General features: G+C 40.7%; 3 protein-coding genes across 3 annotated transcripts in view; all 3 read left to right on the top strand.

The window, feature by feature from the left end:
• The window catches only part of LOC104781380 (CAP-Gly domain-containing linker protein 1-like), a 4,668-nt gene extending 2,241 nt beyond the window's left edge, over positions 1 to 2,427 (top strand). Inside the window, exons 4-6 of the mRNA XM_010506046.2 lie at positions 298 to 1,604; positions 1,712 to 1,918; positions 2,025 to 2,427. Coding sequence (XP_010504348.1) covers positions 298 to 1,604; positions 1,712 to 1,918; positions 2,025 to 2,327 — 1,817 coding nt within the window. The 3' untranslated portion in view covers positions 2,328 to 2,427. The remainder of the gene's footprint in view (positions 1 to 297; positions 1,605 to 1,711; positions 1,919 to 2,024) is intronic.
• LOC104781379 (putative F-box/FBD/LRR-repeat protein At1g22000) lies at positions 7,043 to 8,303 on the top strand. The gene is made up of 3 exons (XM_019244797.1): positions 7,043 to 7,589; positions 7,687 to 7,830; positions 7,922 to 8,303. Exons 1-3 carry the CDS (start codon positions 7,470 to 7,472, stop codon positions 8,201 to 8,203), a joined length of 546 nt encoding a protein of 181 aa, XP_019100342.1. The 5' UTR covers positions 7,043 to 7,469; the 3' UTR covers positions 8,204 to 8,303.
• On the top strand, positions 13,036 to 18,360 carry LOC104784079. The gene is made up of 9 exons (XM_010509151.1): positions 13,036 to 13,812; positions 13,885 to 14,478; positions 14,539 to 14,905; positions 15,108 to 15,521; positions 15,573 to 15,844; positions 15,904 to 17,136; positions 17,227 to 17,569; positions 17,889 to 18,053; positions 18,230 to 18,360. Exons 1-9 carry the CDS (start codon positions 13,036 to 13,038, stop codon positions 18,358 to 18,360), a joined length of 4,296 nt encoding a protein of 1,431 aa, XP_010507453.1.

The raw sequence follows: 24,647 nt of genomic DNA, 5'->3' as shown, positions 1-24,647 counted from the left end.
GAAAGTCCCAGTCATCTAGAGAAGCTAAAGGCACCCGTTTTCGTGTCTCTTCTGCTGATTGTGTGGAAAATGGGATGAGGCATGGATCACCTCGTTCGCTTGCAAGAAATGTCATTGAAAGACTCTCTCAGACTAATGGCAAGCCAAAGGGGTCAAACCATGAACCCATCACAATTCAAGATGTCTATGGTGGATCCCTTCATAGAACTTTTGACTCAAGCTCAGATGTCACCGCCAATGTTTCACTGGCTGAACATTATGAACCTGTTAATGGATATTATGCACAGGAAAGCGGAGAGCTCCAGCAAATACGTGGTAAGAACGTGTATAAGTGTATGGAAGACGATATGGACTCCGAGCTAGAAATGAAAATCAAAGAAGCTGAGAAGAGAGCGAAATTGTTTTCTGAGGAACTGGAGCAGCAGAGATGCCTTTCCGACTGTGACTTCGATGTTTCATCTTTGGTTGGGGCAATTAGAAAACTGGAAGATGAGAGGCTCAACTTGGCATTTGAAAATATAAATCTTTTGCGGTCTCAAATGGTTGAGAGGGCTTCTGCCAGGGAAGAAATCAGATGGGTAAAGTCAGATTGGAACTTGCATATACAGAGATTGGAAAAGGAGAAGAGCGAGTTGCAGGCTGGATTGGAGAAAGAGCTTGATAGAAGGTCAGGTGAGTGGACTACAAAGCTCGAAAATTTCCAACTTGAAGAGAAGAAGCTCCGAGAGCGTGTCAGAGAGCTTGCCGAGCACAATGTCTCACTCCAAAGAGAACTATCGGCTTTCCATGAAAATGAGATAGAGAACAAAGATATGATAACACATTTGGAGAGAAGAGTTGCTGAACTGACCACAACAGCAGATGAATTGCATGAAGAGAACTCCTATGTTAAACAAACTCTCTCCCAGTTACAAGAGAGTTATGCCGGTGCGACAGAAGATCTTGATTTCTTAAGAAGAAACTTTGAAGAGAAGGATCAAGAATGCAGGGAGTTGCACAAATCAGTTACGAAGTTTCTCAGAACTTGCAAAGAACAAGGGAAGACAATCGAGGGACTTCGAGATGGTGTCGCGGAGGAGTGTAAGAAGCAACCGTCAGAGAAATGGGACCAGTTGGTAAAAAAATTGCAGGTCGAGCAAATAAGGTTGACAGGGATTGAGCTTTCACTTAGAAGGGAAGTAGAATCAATGAAGCTTGAAACTGACTCGCTTCGCCATGAGAATATCTGTCTGCTGAATCGATTGAAAGGAAATGGTCAAGAAATAGACATTACAACTCTTAAGCTAGAGAATGAGTTGAAGATGCGTGTCTGCTACTTGCAAGACCAAGGACTGTCAATGTTAAATGAGAGCAGCCAGCTGTGTTACAAGTTACTGAAGTTTATCAAAGGGAAATTAACTCAGTTTCCTGATACGAATTCAGTGAAGGACGGATTAAGTGAGCAGTTTATGATTGAATCTGATTTGAAAGTTCATGGAATAAGGCGCGGAACTGAAAATCTGAAGAGGAGTTTGCAAACGGTGACCAGTGTGGTAGCTTCGAATTCAGAGTCGTCTTGCTCAAGTACCGGTAGGCCTAAGGAACAAAGAAACCAATCAGTTGAAGTGAGTTTCTGATGTCCATTTCTAAATATATCTAATGACTCCTCATTTCTTAATGGCTTTTTACTTTACGGTAATATGTGGCTAACGTTTAGCTCAATCTCATGTAGGACACCCTGCGAGCTGAACTGAAAGCTGAGACCCTAATCACAAGTTTATTGCGGGAGAAACTGTATTCCAACGAAAAAGAAATTGAACAGCTGCAAGCAGAACTAGCAGCAGCAGTACGAGGTAATGAGATTCTGAGATGTGAGGTCCAAAGCAGTTTGGACAATCTATCAGTTACGAGCCACGAATTGAAAGACCTCAAGCATCAGGTATTGCAAAACAAGAATAACCCCATCCGATGTCTGTTTATGTGGCTCTTGATTATAAAGAAACTATATTCCCATTTATATATGTAACTGATGGTTTTGACATCAGATGTTGAAGAAGGAGGAAAGCATAAACCGGGTGGAAAGCAATATACAGGAAGCCGCAAAAGAGATGGCGAGGATGAACGCACTATTATCAAATGTGTCAGGTGAAAGAGACCAGGTATGGAGAGAGTTGAGACAATGCTGTGAGAAGAACATGCTTTTGAACTCAGAGAACGAGACATTGAAAGGGATGGTAGAGAAATTGGAGGAGAAAGTATTAGAGAAAGAAGGAGAGATGACAATACTACAAGACACAATCGGAAGCAAGCATCTCAACCTCCTCTCAAGTCCTGATTTCTTGGTCTAAGAGTTTTTTTTTCTTTCTTTCTTTTTTCTTGTCCATAATTCTCAGAGTTTTTCAGAATTTGGTTTAATTTTTTTTTTCACACCTTAATCATTGTTTCTTAGATGATTGGTCAATTCTTTTGGGGTTCATAGATATGATTTTTTTTTCTTTTTTTCTTTTTTTTCTTTGGGATTTGATTATCTCAAAGCTGGATTCTCTAGTCTCAGATTTGTACTTAAAAGGTGTTTATAAAAACTTAGGAGTGAAGTTTATGATAAAAGAAAATTTGTCAAATCTAATCCAATAAAATGATGATAAGCCATTTGTTTACTTTTTCACAATATAGAAAAATAAATTGTATAAAGAGAACAAATGGCTTATCAATTATGTAATAAATGATTTTTAATACTACTATTTTGAACCTATAAAAATTATGATGACGGATGGTGGGGGTATCTTAATAGGGATCTTATTAGGGATATTTCTGAGGCGGAAGTTCGCAAGGCTCTATTTGCGATGCATCTGGAGAAAACTCCAGGTCTTAATGGAATGACGGCTTTGTTTTTCCAACGTTTCTGGGCTTTCTTAAAGGGTGACCTGGTGACTTTGGTTAGGGAGTTTTTTCGGACGTGAAGTTTTGATCCTCGTCTGAATGAGACAAATATTTGTCTTATTCCTAAAATTGACAGACCTCAGCGTATGGCGGAGTTTCGGCCAATCAGTCTTTGTAATGTGAGTTATAAAATAATTTCAAAAGTTCTGTGTTTTAGGTTGCGGCGAGTTCTGCCCCTCTTGGTTTCAGAAACTCAGTCGGCCTTTGTTTCTGGTCGTTTAATCACGGATAATATCTTGGTTGCTCAGGAGATGTTTCATGGGCTAAATACTAACAGACGGTGCAAGTCGGAGTTTATGGCTTTCAAAACTGATATGAGTAAGGCTTATGGTATGGTTGAATGGGATTTCTTGGAGGCGGTCTTGGTCAAATTTGGGTTTGACCGAAAATGGATTTCGTGGATTTCGTGGATTATTTGGGTTTGACCGAAATTTGGGTTTGACCGAAAATTTGGGTTCTGATGAATGGTCAGCCGAGGGGGTCCATTATACCACATAGGGGCTTACGACAAGGGGATCCTTTGTCACCGTATTTATTCATACTTTGCACAGAGGTTTTGATAGCAAACATTAAAAAGACGGAACGAGAGAAGGATTTGACGGGAGTTTCCATCGCTCGAGATAGTCCATTTGTTTCACATTTGTTGTTCGCTGATGATAGTCTGTTTTTTTATAAGGTAGAAGAGTCTGAATGCCGGACGGTAATGTCCATAATAGGTAACTATGGTAAAGCCTCGGGGCAAGAGGTTAATCTGACGAAATCTTCTATTATGTTTGGTAAGAAGGTTCCACCTGAGAAAAGATCTCAGATTAAATCAGTTATTGGTATTTCTCAAGAGGGCGGGATGGGCTCTTATCTGGATATCCCTGAAAACCTTCAGGGTTCGAAAACTAAGGTGTTTAGCTATGTGAAGGATCGGTTGGACGACCGAGTTAATGGCTGGTCTGCAAAGCTTTTATCCAAAGGTGGAAAGGAAATTAGGATCAAATTTGTGGCCTTAGCCCTTCCTATTCATGTTATGCCGTGCTATAAATTACCGCAGGAATTGACGTCTAAACTAACGAGTGCTATCTCCACCTTTTGGTGGAAGTCAAACGATAAGGCTCGAGGTATGCATTGGATGGCCTGAGATAAAATGTGTAAAGATAAATGTGAAGGAGGCCTGGGGTTCAGAGCTCTGGAACAATTTAATGATGCCATGTTGGCTAAACAGTTTTGGCGGTTAATTCACTACCCGGATTCCTTAATGGCTCGGGTGATGAAAGGTCGGTACTTTAGGAATAAACATCCTATTATGGCCAAAAAGCCATATACCCCGTCCTTTGCTTGGAGGAGTATTTATTCAACTAAGGGCTTAGTGGAGCAAGGTGCGAGGTGGGCGGTAGGTTCTGGCTGTTCTATTTCGGTTTGGCGAGATCCGTGGTTACCAGACACTCGACCAAGACCAGCTAATGGTCGGGGAAGATTATTGCATCCAAATTTGATGGTCAATCATTTAATTAACCCAATTACGAAGGATTGGCATTTGCCTATCCTAGAAGAATTTATGGATCCTGTGGATATACAGCTTATACGGAATATGGCGGTCAGTAAAACTTATAGACCGGATCGTCTAGTTTGGCATTTTACTAAATCAGGGAAATACTCGGTGAAGTCAGGTTATCGGCTCGCTCGGGAATTAATTACAGAAGTTGAATTCGGCCCAACGTGTATGGCTCTACGGGCACAATTATGGAAACTCAATGTCCCCCCGAAAATTCAACACTTTTTCTGGCAGATTGCATCAGGTACTCTCCCAGTTTTAGAACGACTAGCATATCGGGGTATTCGATGTGAAACACGATGCAAAAGATGTGATTTAGCAGCAGAGTCTATAAATCACGCACTTTTTGAGTGTCCTCGTTCACGAAGGATTTGGGAGCTGTCTCCGGTATCTTTGGATCCTGAGCGTTTTCCATATACCTCAATCTATGCGAATTTAGACTTTATTTTTTGGCGGGCACCATCCCAATCGGGTGTATCGGATATAGCTTTCCATCTTCCATGGATCATATGGTCCATCTGGAAAGATAGGAATAAAAAGGTTTTCCAAGGAATAGAGGCCGAACCAAATGATATTCTAGATCAGGTGGTTAATGATAAAGCACTTTGGGAGGAGGCCAAAGCTTTTTCGGGGAGATACCTACACCCTCGGTCACCTTTGGAGGATAGGATTATTTCTCCACGCTGTCAGATAGACGGCTCCTGGAAAGGTTCAGATCCTTTTTAGGGACTGGGTTGGTGGTACTGTAATGGTGAAGGTTCGACGCTTCTTCTGGGAGCAATAACTCTTCGACGTGGACCTACGCCCCTTCATGCGGAGTTACAAGCCCTGATTTGGGCTATGGAGGCTCTCTTGGTGGCTGGGGTGGACTGTCAAGCCTACAGGACGGATTGTGCAGAGTTAGTCGAGATGGTGCAAACTCCAGACGATTGGCCTGCCTTCGCGAATTTGCTAGAAGATTTCACATTGCTCAGATCCTCATTCCCTTCCTTCATCCTTTCCAGAATCTCTCGTGAATCCAATGTAAGAGCAGATTGTCTGGCTCGTTTTTCAAGATCATTGATCTCCGAAACTTTTTTGTAAACTCTTTTCTTCGAGTTTGGACTACCAATCTTGGAGTTCTATTTTAATTTTAATGTTTGGTTGAAAAAAAAAAAAAATTATGATGACTATTTCACTATAATTAGTCAAAAAAAATTATATATTGCTCAACAACATCCTCTATCTTGTTTCTTTTTTTTTTAGCTTCTTGAAAAACTAACAGATACAGCCACAGCAAAAGAGAGCTTTATTAAACTAACTCCAACCTTTGGATAGTGACCTTATATTTCTCTTTTAATATTTCCTCTGTTCTACATATATATATTTTCTAAAAAAAATTAAAATAACGTTTTGATGAGAGAGAAATATACCGTACCGGCTCAGCATTTTTTTTCGCTCTCATAAAAACGTTATTTTAAACGCAAACGCAAATACCGGCTCAGCAGCGTTCTCACCAATGTATAGTATTTTCGCCGCGGACTTCTCTTGTGTCTCTCAAGGATTGGCCGCTGATTCGTTAACTTAATAAAGAAAAGAAGAAGAAAAAACAATCCTTTTGTCTTTGTAAGGATTCTCTCCTAAACCTGTTTAGTATCTTTCTTCCATGAATCGCCTTTTTATGAGAATGATTGTCCAGTAGTAGTAGTAGGTTGTTTTGTTCAAGTAATTTCTAAAGGTTCAACCTTTATGCTTCGATTATTGTTGTTGTTCCATCCCTTATTTGGGTTTTGATTAGTGTTTTTTTTTTGATATTGCTTTATTGTATTAACAAATCCTTTGATCCTCTCTCTGTGTTGATGAATTGCTTGCTCACACGCTTTTTAACAGTTTAGATACATAAAAATTCCAGCAGTCTTAGATCAAATAACTATGAGAGGCCTTTGAGATGCATTCTCTGTCTCTTAGAAACAGAGAGAGAGAGAGAGAGTTCTGTTTTTTTTTTTTTTTTTTTTAATTCAATCTTCTTTGCTTCTTCTTGTTATGTGATGTGGTATTATTTTTAGCTAGCTAGGTGAATGAGAGAGACATGGAGGAGACTATAAAGATATGTGATTTATCCGACGATTTGCTATTGCGGATCTTAATCCTGGTCCCGGCAAAAGATGAGGTGGCCACTGCCATCTTGTCTAAACGATGGCGTTACATCTGGCAGTTGCTGCCTCACCTCACCTTCAAAGAAGACGAAGACCAAGACAGCGAGAGCTTTGGTTGGTTTGTTGACAAGACAATGCAACTCCACAAGGCACCGTCACTAATATGCCTGGACGTCGAACTGGGTCCACTATGTCCTGTTGACGTAGATGTAACAAAGTGGGTTGACAAGGCAGTTAACCACAACGTGAGATATTTAGATTTCGCTCTCCTCTGGGAAGGAGAGCCCACAAGCTTCCCTAAGAGCCTTTACACATGCCGCACGCTCATTTCTTTAACTCTGTCCAACCAGATCCTCGTCGATGTTTCTTTCCCGGATGCTAGCCTGCCATCTCTTTTATATCTGAAACTTGTCAAGGTGGTGTACAAAGACGAAGNCCTCTGGGAAGGAGAGCCCACAAGCTTCCCTAAGAGCCTTTACACATGCCGCACGCTCATTTCTTTAACTCTGTCCAACCAGATCCTCGTCGATGTTTCTTTCCCGGATGCTAGCCTGCCATCTCTTTTATATCTGAGACTTGTCAAGGTGGTGTACAAAGACGAAGATTCTCTTGCTAGGCTTTTATCATGTTCCCCTGTTCTCCGCGAGCTGGATGTTCAACGACGTGATGAGGATGAAAATTTGACCAACTTTACCGTCAAAGTGCCTTCATTGAAAGAATTTACTTATGGTAGGTTGAGATGGGGCACTTATAGACCTTATGATAGGTTGAGATGGGGCAGTTATCAGACTGGGGGGTTGTCGTTGGTGATAGATTGCCCTGCACTAACATATTTAAGGGTATATGACGATTGGGGATACTATTCTAGTTTGATGGAGAATATGCTTTGCCTTGATGAGGTATACATCAGCCATGTTCCTAACCCTGATGGAAAGTTTCTGAGCTGTCTTTCTTCTGCCAGACTTCTCCGCTTGTATTTATCCGAATCAATGGTAACATATCATAATATCTCCTGTATTCCTCAATTGAAGAAGACCTCAAACACTTAATAATAATCTTCTTTGTTTGTTGTGTGTTGTTTTGTTGCAGGTTGCCTGTTGTAATAACGCCATTAATTTCTCTCGGCTCATAGATTTAATCTTTGTTACAAACAAGCCAGTACATTGGTTGGAACCTCTTATTTTTATGCTTCAAAACTCCCCTAAACTGAAAATTCTTACGATCGACACCCATGTAAGTGCCCTCATCATCCCTTTCCTTCTTCAATCTAAGGTTTGATGAATGAATTTTACTAAATAAAAACTAATGGTATCAACAATATCAGGGTTCTCCCGCATGTTCGTGGAACCAGCCCAGTACTATTCCCCAATACTTATCGTCTCATCTAGAGATTGTTAGGTGGAAAAGATATCAAGGAAAAGAAGATGAGAAACAACTAATGACATACATTCTCGCTAACTCCAAGTGTTTAAAGACAGTCAAGATCTTCAGCGACGATCTTCAAGAGTGCCAGATAAAGGAGTTAGAATCTATGCCTAGGATTTCAGCATCATCTCAGCTTCTTTATTCTAACGCTAAAGCCGCTAAAGCCGAGTGGGATTTTTAGATTTTAATTTTTTTTTTTTTTTTTTGGCAAATTAAAACAGACGCATTGGAGAGGGATGTTTTAAAAATACATATCGAAATTGAAATATTTTTGTCTTAATCATGAATTTATGATCATCTCTATCTACAAACAACCTTGTTGGAGTGTATATATATTATATCAAACCGGAACCTCGTAGTCGATACATTCAACCATCTCGTCAATGGTTCTTCCTCATAGAATACATTTAGAATCGATACCAAATCTCGTTGTACCCGTATAGGAGGACCCCTACAGGTAAGCCAAACCTATTTGGTTATTTACTCCTTCAAGTCCCAACTAATACAACAAGTGTCTATGTATCTTGAAATCTTTTAGAATGGTTCCTTTGAATAAATCAACAAAGACCATACATTATAGGGAACAGCCAAGCCAAATCCCAATAGATCAACAAGTTTTAGGATCATTCAGCATCGATCGACTATCACAGTTGACAAACATAATTAAGGGTCGTCACTGGTCTTGGTGGTTTATATAAACGAAACCAGATTATAACTTTTGATGATCAAGACGAAATGTATATGCTCTCGTTTGACAAAAACAAAACCAAGATTACTAATTATAGAGTAGCAAAACGTACCATTAATTTAATATCACGAAGACCATATATGAACTGGTGTAGCAAAATGTACCATTAATTTAATATTGCATAAACTGGTGTCGCAATATTACAAGTCATGTGATTGGTGCTTTCCTTGCGCCTGGCCTAATTAAGAACCTGGTTGGATTTGAGCTAAAGTTGGAACATAACAGACGAGTAAGCATTTAGATCCTGCATCATGATGATACACACTAATATGTTATTCTCCGGATCGGCCAAGAAATCCATCCCATTAATAATCATAAAAAACCGGCGGTATAAAGATTGTTTCACTGTTAGTAACTTCCTCCATGACATGGCTCTGGTATTCTCAATCTTAGTTGCTATCCATATATGTATATCATTATAGTAAGAAGGACAATACTTATCTCTCATACCTAACAGACAAAGTTTTTGCTCTTCTCTAGTAACTGATAATGCCATATAACAACAAGAAAAATCATCAACTGGAAGAGACACACTTTCGAATCTCTCTGTTGAGAAATCAAAACTCAATAAGATATCATCCTTTTGCGAGTCTGGAATATGACTCAAGGCAAGCCAGTAAGTATTTCCATTCACAGAGACGCCACGATGCTTCAACCCGTGAATGGACCAGTCGCTAGTCTCACCAACAAACCTCCAAGAATCAGAGGTAAAGTCATAGGATTTCGTACCCTTGTAATTATCTAGTGCGGTGTCCTGTGTGTGTATGAAAAACGAAAACCCTTGTAATCTTGCGCCGTGTCTGTGACTCTGTCCGACTCACCTTCTATTGTGAGCTTTCTTCGTCCTATATTCAGCTGAAAGTTAGGCCTGTGGGCCTGCAATACAATAAGTAGCCTACGGCAATACGTACAAAGATTTCGCTAAATGAAAGCAAAAATGGATAAATCTTCACCGCAGTTAGTTAACATAGCAGAGAGGCTCAAAGAAAGAGATTGCAGGTAACAAGCACTCTCAGAGAACACTGGAAATACCACTTCTGGCCATGTTATCATATTCTTTCCTGACAGCTAGAAAACGAACACTACTTAGCTAATTGCATTATCGCTGACACTGCAAATTACTAACATCATACATTATTACTGAAACCTTACTGCGAGGTGCTTCATAAAACTTGACTATATTTATCAGATTCTTGAATACAAGTTCCCCAACGTGAAGGTGAGTGAGAATCAGACATTTCAGTTGACCCTTATGAATAAGTACTTCCACATGATATTTACTCCAGTGAGTTTTACTTGTGGCCGTTGTAATACAGATCCTGCTGTTTTGTTGTGATTAAATTTATTATTTGAAGACGACTTCCAATTAAAATTTACATGTCCTTGGTTTGACCTGTTTGCTTGTTGCCTCTCTTTGAAGTGTTGCCCTGCCACCAGTATAAGGACGGTGATGTATTTCGATATTGAACAAGCTCAAATTCATAGTAGAAGAGCTCTCATTGGTAGTTACTGCTCCAAAATTCTTAACCAAGAATTGTTATGTGTGACTACAAGGTTCGACTTTTGACTGGGAGATCCCTTAAATATACAGTGAATTACGAGCAAGCAACCAATAAGCTTACTAAAAACTATAGGGAAACTGATTTTTGTTTCTTCTGCAGTTTTTTTCCAAATTGGAGCAATCATCCTAGTCCTTCATGATGCAAGTGAAGTATTCTGGAAAAGAATATGGAGCAAGTGTGTGTTCTGCAATTCTTGCTCTCTCCTGGCTAATGCGATATGATTGATATACTTCCCACAGTTTAACAACACTAAACACGCGCAATGCAATGATAGCCGAAAAGAGACGTAAGAGACCTGTTTGGTGCAGCCAGGGGTTTCATCTGCAGGGTAGAAGTACACAACAGCAGGCTTGCCTTTATACTTTTTGAGGCTCACCGGCTTTCCGTTCTGATCCTTTAATGTGAAGTCTGGTGCAGCCTGTCCCTTGTTAACCTTCTGTTCACAAAACATCATAAAGATAAAGTTTAAGAGAGTTCAATGATCGCATAAAAGAGAATTATATAAACAAGAAAGTCTGTTGTTTATATCTTAATGCTCAAAAACATATGTAAACCATTGTCAGAATACTATAGCAGTTGAGCATAAGTTCCAAAACAGGATTGGTCTAACAAAGAAGCAAATTCCAAGAACTAATTATTAGCCAATTGTAGCAAACAAATCTATCAATGCAAGATTAACGAAATGTACCTTGGCGAAGATTGAGCTTTTGAATTTTGAGAGAACATGAAGAGAGTGGAGAGAGATAAGAGGAGTTGGAGAATCAGGAGCCAAAGAAGTTAGATTCTGATGATTTGGTGGGAACTTAAAATTAGGTTTTGGTGACAAGGGTCTTTCTCTGAGGGACAGAGTGAAATGAGGTGCGGTTACAGAAAGTGAAAGAAGAAGAACAAGCAGGCCATCTTTCCTTACTCTACCTAGACGTCTCTCACCACTTTGAAGTGCAAAAAAGATGACAGCTAGAGAAACATCACCACACACCACAGTCCATAGCAAGAAGGAAGGGCGTGCTTAATATATAAGGACTAGTAGATTTCTTTCTTTAATTCAAATATCAATGTATGAAAATGTTACAAGATTGAGCCTACAAAACTATTTAGTACATAGTTATATGAAGAGTAGAGAACTATTCTACAAAGCTCCTTTAGGGGCTTGTGTTTTACAATCTGAATCAAGCGCTACTTACCTATATCATAAGCTTGAGATGAGATTACGAGCTGAAAGGAAAAAAGTTTCGAAATCGTGAATAGCCGAATCTCTACTATTATCGTCAAGTGTGCTTCATATCAGCTGTTGAAGAAATGGTCAACTGGGTTTGTCTCTGATGTATGTACCTTAGTGCTACAGGATATTGGGAGACAAGTTTTCTTGAGTTTTGATCTTTGTCAGCGATTTGGAGGAGGGATGAATCTTGGAGCTTTTGAGCTTCTCTACGACTGCTTTTCTTGTGTTTATGATCTTCGTCGAGGAAGCTTTATGAGGAGTTTGAACTGTTCGTGAAGTTTGGTTCCTTCGGAATCTTGGTGAAGTCATCCTTGTCAGTGGTACCTACTAGTGATTATAATGTCATACATCAAAGATTCCGTACCCAAAATTATGACAAGTTGTGTTCTTCAGATGCTAAGTGATTGTTTTGATTTGCCTTGAAGCCGCAAGAGAGTTTCTCTTTTACAGCATCCTCTTTCTTGTTCTTTTCTTCTAGCTTCTTGAAGAACTAACAGATACAGCCACAGCAAAAGAGAGCTTTATAAAACTCTTGTTCTATATTAGTCCTCTGATCAGAAACAGAAATATAAAGGGGGTCGTTTATAGTTCTACCTCTTTCCTCCTTTCATCCCTTTCATCACTTCTGAAGACGAAGGGAGAAGATACAATGACAGACTTTGCTTTGGTTCTGCTATGAGTTCAAAGATTTTCACTGCTGCAATGCATTAGACAAAAACATCCCATCTTATTTCAGCATAAATCAGAGAACCAACACAAACACTTTCGATAAATCACCTCAAGCCATTACAGTAAGCAGTATAAGATAGTTACTTTTTTTTTTCTTTCTAAGAGGTTGGTACTTCAACTTACTACTAACCTGACAGACGATATAGTCTTTGCACATTGTTTGCTATTTTGCATGAAACTGAATTCCCTACAGATACGTTTTTGTGTGTATTTAAGAAACCATGTTAATCAGAGGGTTGAGTTAGTAAGTAATAGCACACAGCGATGAATGTTGTTGAAAATGGTTGGATCAGTAACCTCTTGTTTTCTGAGAGCTGGTTGTTGAGAGGAGGACATGACAGCAGAGGCCTGCACTATATGTAATATTCAGTCCCAATTCTATACTTAGGAAATTGATAAGCTTCACCGTGTGTACGTGCGAAAGAAGAAGCCAATTGGTATTGGCACGTGTGAAGACAGTTGAAGATATGATTTGGATAAGGGAGAAAAGAGTATTTTCGAGTGAAGAATAATATCTGCAACTAACTTGTTGCAGAATGAGTATAAAGTCTCTTTTTATTCATCTTAGAACATTTATGTAAATTGTTGTATAACTTTCTCCTGCGTGAGGATTTAAGGAAGTCGATCTAGAGAATATGATGCTCTAGGCTTGTTCTTGTACAACGTTTACAGAATCAATACAGTTCGTATCTTTATTCTATCAAATTGGTGCGTCGTGACGTTTGATCGAGAGAAATCGCAAGCTCAGAAGCATGGGTTACGAGTCGAAACTTCCGCCTATAATCTCTAAGACTTCTCAGGAGTTTGAGGAGAAGCAAGTGGAGGAACTATTTCGGAGTGTCCATTCGATTCAAAAGGAGATCGTCTCAGATCGGGAGTTCGTACGGGGAGCGATCGCGGAGCTGCAACAGTCGCTGAAGTTGTTGCTGACGAATCCATCGCCGCGAGATGTGGATTGCGACTCTTCGGAACCTCAATCTGCAGATCCGTCGGTTAATTGCCGTCGTAAGGTACTCTCTACGCCTTTGGGTCCTCATCGCTGTGAGATAGGTCCTAGTTCTAGAGAGGAATTGTTGAAGAACTCCGAGATACCTGTGTTTTCTGGGGGAAATATCTATAGTTGGTTGGCGTTATCGGAACAATATTTTTGCATTGGTGGTTTCTCAGAAGCGGAAAAGTTAGATCTGGTGTCGGTGCATTTGACTGGCGATGCGCTGGGTTGGTTCAATTGGGAAGTGAATCGTGCACCGTTTGACAGCTGGTTTCAGTTTAAGGATCGTTTGTTGTTGCGATTTGGGAATTTGCGTGTCAAAGGTCCTAGTCAAAGCTTGTTCTGCATCAAACAAACAGCTTCTGTAGCTGATTATGTGCGTCAATTTGAGGATCTTTCTGCTCAAGTTAGAGGCTTAGATGATCACAAGCTCGAGGGAATCTTTCTTAATGGCTTAAAACCGGAGATGCAAGAGTTAGTGTATATGATGAAGCCTCAAAGTCTTCCAGAGGTGATAGTTGTGGCTTTATCCATGGAGGCAAGCCATTTACGCAGAATAATGCAACCATGAGCAGAGGGGAGTGAATCAGATCAGTCCACGCGTGTGCAGCATTCTAAGTCCGTGTTGACTTGGAAAGGGAGACCAGTGGTTTATGAGCCTAGCAAGGTTACTGAGAGGCAGGCGCCTAATGCAGTTCAGCAACCTCAGAAACACCACTCCAATGCTGACTTGGATGATATGCGTCGTCGAGGGATATGTTTTAAATGTCAGGGTAAATGGTTCCGCGGACATGAATGTCCAAACAAGGAACTGCAGATCCTTACGGTGCTTGATGATTACTTGGTCGAGGTATTGCAGGATCATTGCTATATGGAGGAGCAGCCGGAGGTTGTAGTTGCAGGACAGCTTATGGAACTATCTTACAGTTCTTTCATGGGATTATCCTCCCCTTCGGCTACTAAGATGCGGGGTATTATAAATCATGGTGAAGTGTTGATGATGATTGATAGTGGAACAACACACAACTTCATCACTCCGAAGATGGTGGAGAGACTGCAGTTACAAGCTCAGTCTTGTGCACATCTCAATATCAAGTTGGGGACAGGGGTGATGGTTCAAGGTGTGGGAGTGTGTCGAAATCTCTCTTTTCACATCCAAGGTTGGTCGTTTCCTTCGGATTTCATCATTTTGGATTTAGGACAGGTGGATGTGATTTTGGGCATTTACTGGTTGCGTACTTTGGGCAAGTGTAACGTGAACTAGGATACTCACGAGTATTCTTTTACGTACAAGAACCAGTTGGTGAATTTGGTTGGCGATAGTGAGCTTCAGATGGCAGGTTGTGCACTTAAAGGTTCTTCTCTTTTTTTGGAGAAGGCGAGTTCTAGCCAACTGTTCTCGCATGAAGTATGTTCCGAACAAACTCGGGAGGTTCGTCAGGCCATTGATGGTGTTTTGCTGCAGTTTGACTCCGTTTTTGTGGAACCTACGGGTTTGCCACCTATCCGCGGCAGAGAACATGCCATTAACCTTGTGGCGGGGGTAACTGCGGTCAGTGTCAGGCCCTATAGATATCTGCATGCCCAGAAGGAGATTATGGAGAAATTGGTTAAGGATATGTTGCAAGCGGGTACGATAAGACCAAGTCGTAGCCCTTTTTCAAGTTCTGTGTTGTTGGTAAAAAAAAAAGGACACGAGCTGGTGGTTTTGTGTCAATTACCGTGCTTTGAATCACGCCACTAAACCAAATAAGTTTCCTATAACAATGATTGATCAATTGTTGGATGAATTGGATGGTGCTAGTATCTTTTCTAAGTTGGATTTACGAGCAGGCTATCATCAGATACGAATGAAAGAGGAGGATGTTGAAAAGGCAGCTTTTCGCACACATGATGGGCATTACGAGTTCCTCGTTATGCCATTTGGTTTGACTAATGCGCCTACTACTTTTCAGGCTCTGATGAATGAGCTCTTCCATCCTTACTTACGCAAATTTATTCTGGTGTTTTTTGATGATATATTGATTTACAGTGCGACTTTAGCAGAGCATGTGGAACATCTGGTGGTGGTATTGAAGATTTTTGCAGAACATCAGTTGTTTGCTAACCGCAAAAAATGTTCATTTGCTCAGTCTCGGGTGGATTACCTTGGTCATATCATCTCGGCTTCTGGAGTCTCCACAGATCCTGCTAAAACCGCTGCAATGATGAAATGGCCTACCCCAGGCTCTGTCAAGGAGTTAAGAGGTTTTTTAGGTTTGACAGGTTAATATCGGCGTTTTGTCCGTGGTTATGGAGTTATTGCTTGTCCCTTAACGGAGTTGTTGCGTAAGGACAAGTTTGGCTGGAGTGATAAGGCTCAGATTGCATTCGAGGCACTTAAGGGGGTGATGTCGTCAGCTCCAGTGTTAGCCTTGCCTAACTTTACCAAGACGTTTGTGGTAGAAACAGATGCCTCTCGTTATGGTCTTGGTGCAGTTTTGATGCAAGACAGACGCCCTATTGCTTTTTTCAGTGTCGGATTGACGCCTCGAGAACAGTTGAAGCCGGTTTATGAGCGGGAGTTGATGGCAATCGTTCTCGTTGTGCATAAGTGGATCAGAAGAGTCTCAAATTTTTGCTGGAACAGCGTGAGGTTACTATGGACTATCAAAAATGGTTGACTAAGCTGTTGCCTTATGATTTTGAGATTGTGTATAAGACTGGGATTGATAATAAAGCGGCTGATGGGTTGTCTCGTATGATGCATTCCCCGATATCAGTTTCAGCCTTGGAGCTGTTTGCTGTTACTGTCCCTTCGGTGTTGCAGATGCATGATATCTTTACGGAGATTGAGGAGGATACGGAGATACAGCGTCGGATTCGTGATTTTGATACTCTTAAGTTTGCACGACGTGGCTTTGGGGTGAAGGATGGCAAGTTATGGTTTAAGAACAAGTTGGTCATTCCTCCTACTTCTAAGTCTATTCCTTTGATTTTGGAGGTGTTTCATAACAGCCAGCTTGGTGGTCACTCGGGAGTGTTAAAGACGGTTAAGCGGATTCAGTTGTTCTTTTACTGGCCTGGGATGCTGCGAATGGTTCAGAAATATGTTTCGGAGTGCGCCGTTTGCCAGACTCACAAAATTTCTACACTGTCTCCTGCTGGCTTGTTGCAACCTCTGCCTATTCCGCAAGCAGTTTGGTCGGATGTGAACATGGACTTTGTTGAGGGTTGCCTGCGTCTCAGGGGTTCAATGCGATACTTAGTGGTAGATCGCTTGAGTAAGTATGGCCATTTCATTGGCCTGAAACATCCCTTCTCTGCTTCAGATGTGGCTCAGAAATTTGTTACTGAAATTGTCTGTTTACATGGTTTTCCTGCCTCTATTGTTTCGAACCGTGATAGGATCTTTTTGAGTCACTTTTGGAAGGAAAGCTTTAAACTGGCAGGTACGAAGTTGAAGTATAGCACTGCGTTTCATCCGCAGACTGACGGGCAGACTGAGGTCCTTAACAGGTGTATGGAGTCGTATCTGCGTTGTTTTGCTTCTGCGCATCCTCGAACTTGGAATAAGTTTTTGTCTTGGGCTGAGCTGTGGTACAACACTTCCTACCATACGGCTTTGAAGGCCACTCCTTTCAAGGTTTTGTATGGTCGTGATCCTCTTGCTTTGTTGCATTACGAGCCTCACTCTACACAGAACTTCGAGTTGGAAAACCTGTTACAGGAATGTGATCGGATGTTGGCTGACATTAAATCTCATCTGGTGCATGCTCCACAGCTTATGAAGAATAACGCTGATAAGCATAGGCGGGATGTGGAGTTTGTTGTGGATTTGTGGGTTTATTTGAAGCTTCGTCCTTATAGACAACATTCGGTGGTGAAGCGGATTTGTCAGAAGCTGTCAGCAAAGTAATTTGGTCCTTTTCGGGTGATTGCACGGTTTGGGAAGTCTGCTTATAAACTGCAGTTGCCTGCAGGCTCGAAGATTCACCCTGTGTTCCACGTTTCTCAGCTTAAACATGTGTTGGGTGCACATCATCAGGTCCTTCCCTTGCCTGAAACATTTTCGGATGCTGGTGAGTTGGTTTTGGAGCCTGCGGCTATCTTGGAGACACGTTACAATGCTCAGGGTGTGTGGGAAGCATTGGTTGCTTGGCAGGGTCTTCCGGATCATGAGAACTCGTGGGAACCAGTGAAGGAGTTGCAGCATGAGTTTTCGGGTTTAATGCTTGAGGACAAGCTTGGTGTTGCAGGGGTGGGGGGTATTGATAAGCTTCACCATGTATACGTGCGAAAGAAGAAGCCACTTGGTATTGGCACGTGTGAAGACAGTTGAAGATATGATTTGGATAAGGGAGAAAAGAGTATTTTTGAGTGAAGAATAATATCTGCAACTAACTTGTTGCAGAATGAGTATAAAGTCTCTTTTTATTCATCTTAGAACATTTATGTAAATTGTTGTATAACTTTCTCCTGCGTGAGGATTTAAGGAAGTCGATCTAGAGAATATGATGCTCTAGGCGTGTTCTTGTACAATGTTTACAAAATCAATACAGTTCGTATCTTTGTTCTATCAGAAATACACAAAGAAACTTGGAAAGAAAATTACACTGGTTGAACATTTTGCAGCTTTAGAACCTTCTTTGGATGTTCGAGACAATGGTCTTTTGCTGCTTTTTAAAGCTCTCATTGGTTCGTTTCCACTGTTTCTACCATTTGATGAAGTTGTTTCCTGCGTAGTAGAGCTTCTTGCTAGTCTTTTTAGAGCTGTTATCCAGGTGAAGGAGTTAGAGGGCAATGCCACCACATGACTCCGGATTTTGAAGTATTTCACCAGTATAGATAGAACATACAGAGCTCGTGATGGAATGGGTAACGGAGCGGTTGTCTTGGCGGAAGGGAAAGGAGATATCAAGATCACACGATGAAAGGATTGAGGAAGTTGATCAAGAATGTGCTTTTCGTTCCAGGGATCGATAGAAACGTTTTGAGTGTTGGTCAGATGGCAGAAAGAGGCTATTCGATGGAGATGGGTGGAGGGGAATGCACTATTAGAGATGGGACTCGGAAAGTATTTGCTAACTACCTGATACTTGATTAGCATGATACTTGATTTTGCTGTAACCACCTGTTATTTCCTTCACCAAACCACTCAGCAAATCCTCAGTCATTTTCATCAATTCGTTGTAGTCTGCAAAAGCCATATAGAACTCGCAGCTGGTGAACTCCGGATGGTGGGTCATGTCAATACCCTCATTTCTGAATTGCTTTCCTATCTCAAACACACGGGTAAATCCACCTACTACAAGCTGCTTGGGATATAGCTCAGGTGCGATACGCAGGAACATACTTGTGTTCTTGTCACCATGATGAACCTAAAAGGGCCGTGCAGCTCCTCCTCCAACACTATGAGAACTCACACCATCGTCTGTACGTCCGTACAAGGAGACGAAACAGGTCGTCCGTACAGTTCAGAGATCCAACCAGTTCAGCCCATGAAGACCTCTCTCCAACGGTCATAAACTCTCTAGAATCTTCCTCATAGAGCCGTGTGTAAGTCGATACAAGTGGGAACCAAAGTCAACTAAACATCACATGTTTATGTTAAGGAGATGTCACTTTCTCATGAGTAATTGTGCATAGAATCTTGTATAGGATATTCCCCTTGTATATTGTTTATATTTAGCTTGTACCCATGAACTAAATGAAGTAAGAAAAGAGATCATATCTTTCTCCATTACACTCCACAACTCTCATTGTTTTACTCTCTTTACTCTATTCTTACTCTATTCTACACTCTGTTTTAATCTTTGTTCGACTATATACCATCTCTCAATCTTTGCTCTACTTGCTACTCTTGTCTATCTTAGAACTTACATGGTATCAGAGCAAGAATGCTCCTCACTCTAAATCAAAACACTCACTAAACTCTTCTGCTCCAATCTCTATTCTCTTTTCTTGTTCTTTACCTGTTGAATACTAACTCCAACATGGAAAGTACCAAAACTGTGATTGTTCCATTTACTCTCAAGGGAGAGAACTATCTACTGTGGAGAACCACAAAAACGGCACTATGTGGCCGAGGGCTTTGGTCTCATATTACGTCGAGTAATGCTCCAAAGGAGACTTCAACCCAAGAAGACAAAGCTGTGGTGGAGAAGAAAAGTGGTTTCAAGAAGACCAAAGTGTTCTAGCTATCATTCAAAACTCTCTTGATGCTCCAATCCTTGAAGCATACTCATATTGTGAAACGGCCAAAGATCTGTGGGATACGCTTGAGAATGTGTTTGACAACACCACCAACTTAAACCGAGTTTTCAAGATCAAAAGGGCCATCAACAATCTCAGCCAAGGAGATATGGAGTTCACTAAGCACTTTGGGAAGTTTCGATCTCTCTGGGCTGAGTTAGAAATGCTTCGGCATGTTAGTCTCGATCCAGTTATTTTAAACGAAAGGGGAGAACAAGATAAGGTATTCAGTTTGTTGTTAACACTGAATCCATCCTACAATGACCTCATCAAACACATCTTAAGGTCATACAAACTTCCAAGCCTCGATGATGTGTGCAACCAGATTCAAAAGGAGCATGGCTCTAATGGCTTGTTTGGAGGCAAAGGTGATCTTGTCACAGCGAACAAGGTGGAAATAGCTTCAGCAAACAGAGGATACTACAAAAATGATGATAAAAATCCACCGATTTGCGACTACTGTAAGAAGCCTGGTCATTTCAAGAGCCATTGCTGGATACTTCACCCTCACCTCCGAATCAACCAACCAACATCCACCCGTGGAGGACCAAGAGCTCATCAAGCAACTATGGCTGGAGAGACAACAACTTCTAAGCCAAGTAATCGAGCTCCTGAAGGAAATGGAGCTGCATTGATGGCATCTTTGGAGGTCGTGACAAAGTCAGATCTGAATGCTCTTATCAAAGCCATCAAAGAAGCATCCGGTAACTCATATCTTGCTCTAAGCTCTAGTAAACCCCTTATTGTTGATTTTGGAGCCTCTCATCACATGATTAGTGATTCTAAGCTAATAAGTAATATTAAACCAGCCATAGGAAATGTCATTATAGCCAATGGAGAGAAAATACTAGTAAAGGGTATTGGAAACTTAAAACTCTTTGATAAAGATTCAAAAGCTTTTTATATGCCTGATTTTACTTCAAAATTACTATCGGTTAAGAAAGTAACTACTGATTTAAATTGTCATGCAATATTTGGTCCTAATGAGGTGTATTTTCAGGATATTGACACAAGTAAAGTGCTTGGACAAGGAGTCACTAAAGATGACCTCTATGTGCTCAAGGATTTGAATCTATCCTCTTCAAGCTCACCATCATGCTTGAACTCTATTGTTGTTAACGCTAGTAGTAATATTTGGCATGCTCGATTATGATACCCTCATTTTCGTGCTTTAGAACTTATGTTACCAAGTATGTCGTTTAAGAATGATGATTGTGAAGCTTGTATTCTTGGTAAACATTGTAAGTCAGTCTTTTCTAAGTCCTTGACAATCTATGATCATTGTTTTGATTTAGTTCATTCAGACGTGTGGACATCTCCTTGCTTATCTAGAGACAATCAAAAGTATTTTATCACATTTATTGATGAAAAATCTAAGTACACTTGGTTAACATTACTTCCCTCTAAGGATAGAGTGCTTGAAGCATTTATAAATTTTCAAAACTATGTGACTAACCATTATAATGCCAAGATTAAAATTTTGAGATCAGATAATGGAGGGGAGTACACAAGTCATGTGTATAAACAACATCTTGCAAACCATGGGATTATCCACCAAACAAGCTGTCCATACACACCTCAACAAAATGGTGTAGCTGAAAGGAAGAATCGACATCTAATGGAGGTCGCAAGGTCTATGATTTTTCATACAAATGTGCCAAATCGTTTTTGGAGTGATGATGTCCTTGTTGCCTGCTATTTAATCAACCGAACACCCACTAGGATTCTCCAAGACATCTCACCTTTTGAGGTATTGAACAAAGAAAAACCAACCTTTGATCACTTACATGTGTTTGGCTGTGTTTGTTATGTGTTACGACCATGAACACAGCGAGACAAACTGGATGTCAAGAGTGTTAAGAGTATGTTTATCAGTTACTCCACAACACACTAAGAGAGTTCTTGTCTCACGAGATGTTAAATTTGTGGATTCAAAAGGGTATTATGATAAGAAGAGTTGGGACAACATTAAAGATATAGCAACCTCACCCTCTGATCGAGCTGCAAATCTTCGAATCATTCTGGAAAAACTTGGAGTTGAAACAACTCAAGACAGAGCAGACCCGAAGAAAAATAAACTAACAACCAGAGAATCTAGTCAACGTTCTGAGGAAACTCATATTGCACCTCATGTGAACAGTCTCTTACCAAATGAGGAGACTCACCCCACACAAGACAACATGTCAAGCGAGGATGCAGACCGTATAGACTCAGTTCCTCCTGAGGAAATCTCTGGTGAAGTTGATGATAGTACCAAGGGTGAAGATAAAGATGATGACGACGGTGATGATCCAGAAGAAATCTTGCCTCCACGACATAGTGAACGCCTTAAGAAGAAAAATATGTGGTACTACAACAATGTAGCTGTTGCTCATCCTATTCAAGCTGTTTGTACTCTCGTGCATTTTCTAGTGGAACATCAAGCATTTCTTGGTCAGATTGATAAGCATTGGATCCCTCAAAGCTATGACGAAGCCAAAATCCACAAAGTATGGAATGATGCAGTCTCCGCTGAAACAATTGCTATGGTGTCAAACCATACTTGGGATGAGGCTGATCTTCCCAAGGCAAGAAAGTCGTGACTTCTCGTTGGATCTTTACCATCAAGTATAAGAGTAATGGAGATATCGAACGCTACAAAGCATGACTTGTGGCGAGAGGATTCACTCATACCTATGGGGAGGACTATCTAGATATGTTTGCACTTGTTGCCAAGCTTCATGCTGGTCGAGTAGTTCTCTCACTAGCAACAAACCTTAATTGGGAGCTGTGGCAAATGGATGTCAATAATGCATTCTTACAAGGCGAACTAGAAGACAAAGTGTACATGCGACCTCCACCTGGTCTAGAAGACATCGTTGGACCCGGGAAAGTACTGAGACTCAACAAATCTATTTATGGGTTGAAGCAATCTCCAAGGGCATGGTACCACAAATTGAGCACTACGATACTTAAGAGAGGATTCAGAAAATCTGAGGCAGACCATACTCTATTCACACTCCAAAGTGATAAAGGTATCATTGTCATTCTCGTATATGTTGATGACATCATCATATCCGGGAACAACACAGTAGGTATCCAAGAGACTAAAGCTTTTCTTAAATCGGTTTTCTATATTAAGGATGCAGGAGAACTTAAATATTTTCTTGGGATGGAAGTATATCGCTCCAAAGAAGGACTGTTCCTATCACAAAGAAAATATGCTCTTGATCTCTTAAATGAAGCAGGAAAACTTGGATCAAAGGCTGTTGCAACACCACTAGAAGAAGATTACAAGTCAAACCGAAAGGGGGAGCTTGATGATGTTCTGTTTCAAGATGTCACACGATACCGTCGTCTAGTAGGTATACTCATATATCTTACTATCACACGGCCTAACATTTATTTTGCAGTAAATCAAGCGAGCCAGCATATGAAAAAACCAACGGTGCGTCATTGGAACATGGTGAACCGAATTCTCAAATACATTAAGGGATCACCGGGACAAGGCATTTGGATGGGACACAATGAGAGCACTGAACTGGTCAGATATTGTGATGCTGACTACGCCAGAGACCGTCAAGACCGTCACTCCACCACTGGTTATTGTACATTCCTAGGAGGAAACTTGGTCACATGGAAAAGCAAGAAGTAACAGGTGGTGTCCCTATCAAGTGCCGAAGCAGAATATCGGGCCATGAGAAAACTTACTACTGAACTGATGTGGCTCAAATCTCTCCACAAAGATCTTGGTGTGGAATCTCCAAATCCAATCACAATGCATTGTGATAATGAAGCTGCCATTCACATCGCTTCTAACTCAATGTTCTATGAGAGAAAAAAGCATATTGAAGTCGACTCTCACAAGGTTCGAGAACAAATTCAACTCGGCGTCACACTCCCTTGCTACACCGAGAGCTCAGAACAGTTAGCCGATGTTCTCACTAAGGCAGCTAGTCCACAAGTTTGTGAGTATATCCACTATAAACTCGGACTCAGGGACCTCACTCGGCCTTGACCACTTTGGTCATGACACCTACACTCTTTTCCTTGAGTATAGTTTTTCCCATGTGGTTTTTAACGAGGTAGGTGTTCGAGACTCCAAGCTAAATTGAAGTGTTTCAATCGATTAAGCTTGAGGGGGAGTATGAGAACTCACACCATCATCCGTACGTCCATACAAGGAGACAAAACAGGTCGTCCGTACAGTTCAGAGCTCCAACCAATTCAGCCCATGAATACCTCTCTCCAACGGTCATAAACTCTCTAGAATCTTCCTCATGGAGCCGTGTGTAAGTCGATACAAGTGGGAACCAAATTCAACTAAACATCACATGTTTATGTTAAGGAGATGTCACTTTCTCATTAGTAATTGTGCATAGAATCTTGTATAGGATATTCCCCTTGTATATTGTCTATATTTAGTTTGTACCCATGAACTAAATGAAGTAAGAAAAGAGATATTCTTTCTCCATTACACTCCACAACTCTCATTGTTTTACTCTCTTTACTCTATTATTACTCTGTTCTACACTCTGTTTTACTCTCTGTTTGACTATATACCATCTCTCAATCTTTGCTCTACTTGCTACTCTTGTCTATCTTAGAACTAACATAATGCTCATGACAGGTGTCTCAACCTAGAGACAAAGAAGATAATAAGCAAACCTAGTCCTAGAGACAGAGAAGATAATAAGCAACCTCCACAAAATTCAGCTGGTTCAAATATGACGGGATGTAATTTGTAATGTTACTTTTGGCAAGTAACATATGGTGAATATCTTCATTGATCATAAGATCAATATATCTTTGGCTGTATCTAGTTTCCTGACAAACAAAAAAACAGAAGCTCAATATAATAAATCAATCAAGCAATATTCCATCTACAGACTTGATCACTTGATACGTTGGAAGCTCAATATAATAAACAGAGGAAGATCAAGCTTAATATAGAAAAGGGGGAAATAATGATACTTGATCTTTGAGAATATAAGAAGTAGGATTTCGAGGTTGACCTGGAAACCATCGTTCAAGTATCCGGTTACAAGAGTCAGCTCTCCTCCCCTATATTTTTTTGTTGGAAAGCCACTGGCAGCGACAATATCTCAACTTCCCCTAATTGAGTTTGTGAGAGACAAAAAAAAAAAAAAAAAAAAAAAA

This window comes from Camelina sativa, chromosome 4, assembly GCF_000633955.1.
Source record: "Camelina sativa cultivar DH55 chromosome 4, Cs, whole genome shotgun sequence".
NCBI classification, from domain to species: domain Eukaryota; kingdom Viridiplantae; phylum Streptophyta; class Magnoliopsida; order Brassicales; family Brassicaceae; genus Camelina; species Camelina sativa.
The sequence above is the reverse complement of the archived record's forward strand: the minus strand, read 5'-3'. Positions and strand labels throughout refer to the sequence as shown.

Coding starts and splice junctions, on each gene's coding strand:
- LOC104781379 (XM_019244797.1), top strand. CDS start 7,470: ATGGAGAATATGCTTTGCCTTGATGAGGTATACATCAGCCATGTTCCT. Junction 7,590..7,686: donor TGTATTTATCCGAATCAATG/GTAACATATCAT, acceptor GTTTTGTTGCAG/GTTGCCTGTTGTAATAACGC. Junction 7,831..7,921: donor TTCTTACGATCGACACCCAT/GTAAGTGCCCTC, acceptor CAACAATATCAG/GGTTCTCCCGCATGTTCGTG.
- LOC104784079 (XM_010509151.1), top strand. CDS start 13,036: ATGGGTTACGAGTCGAAACTTCCGCCTATAATCTCTAAGACTTCTCAG. Junction 15,845..15,903: donor TTTATGAGCGGGAGTTGATG/GCAATCGTTCTC, acceptor TTGCTGGAACAG/CGTGAGGTTACTATGGACTA. Junction 17,570..17,888: donor GCGAAAGAAGAAGCCACTTG/GTATTGGCACGT, acceptor AACATTTTGCAG/CTTTAGAACCTTCTTTGGAT.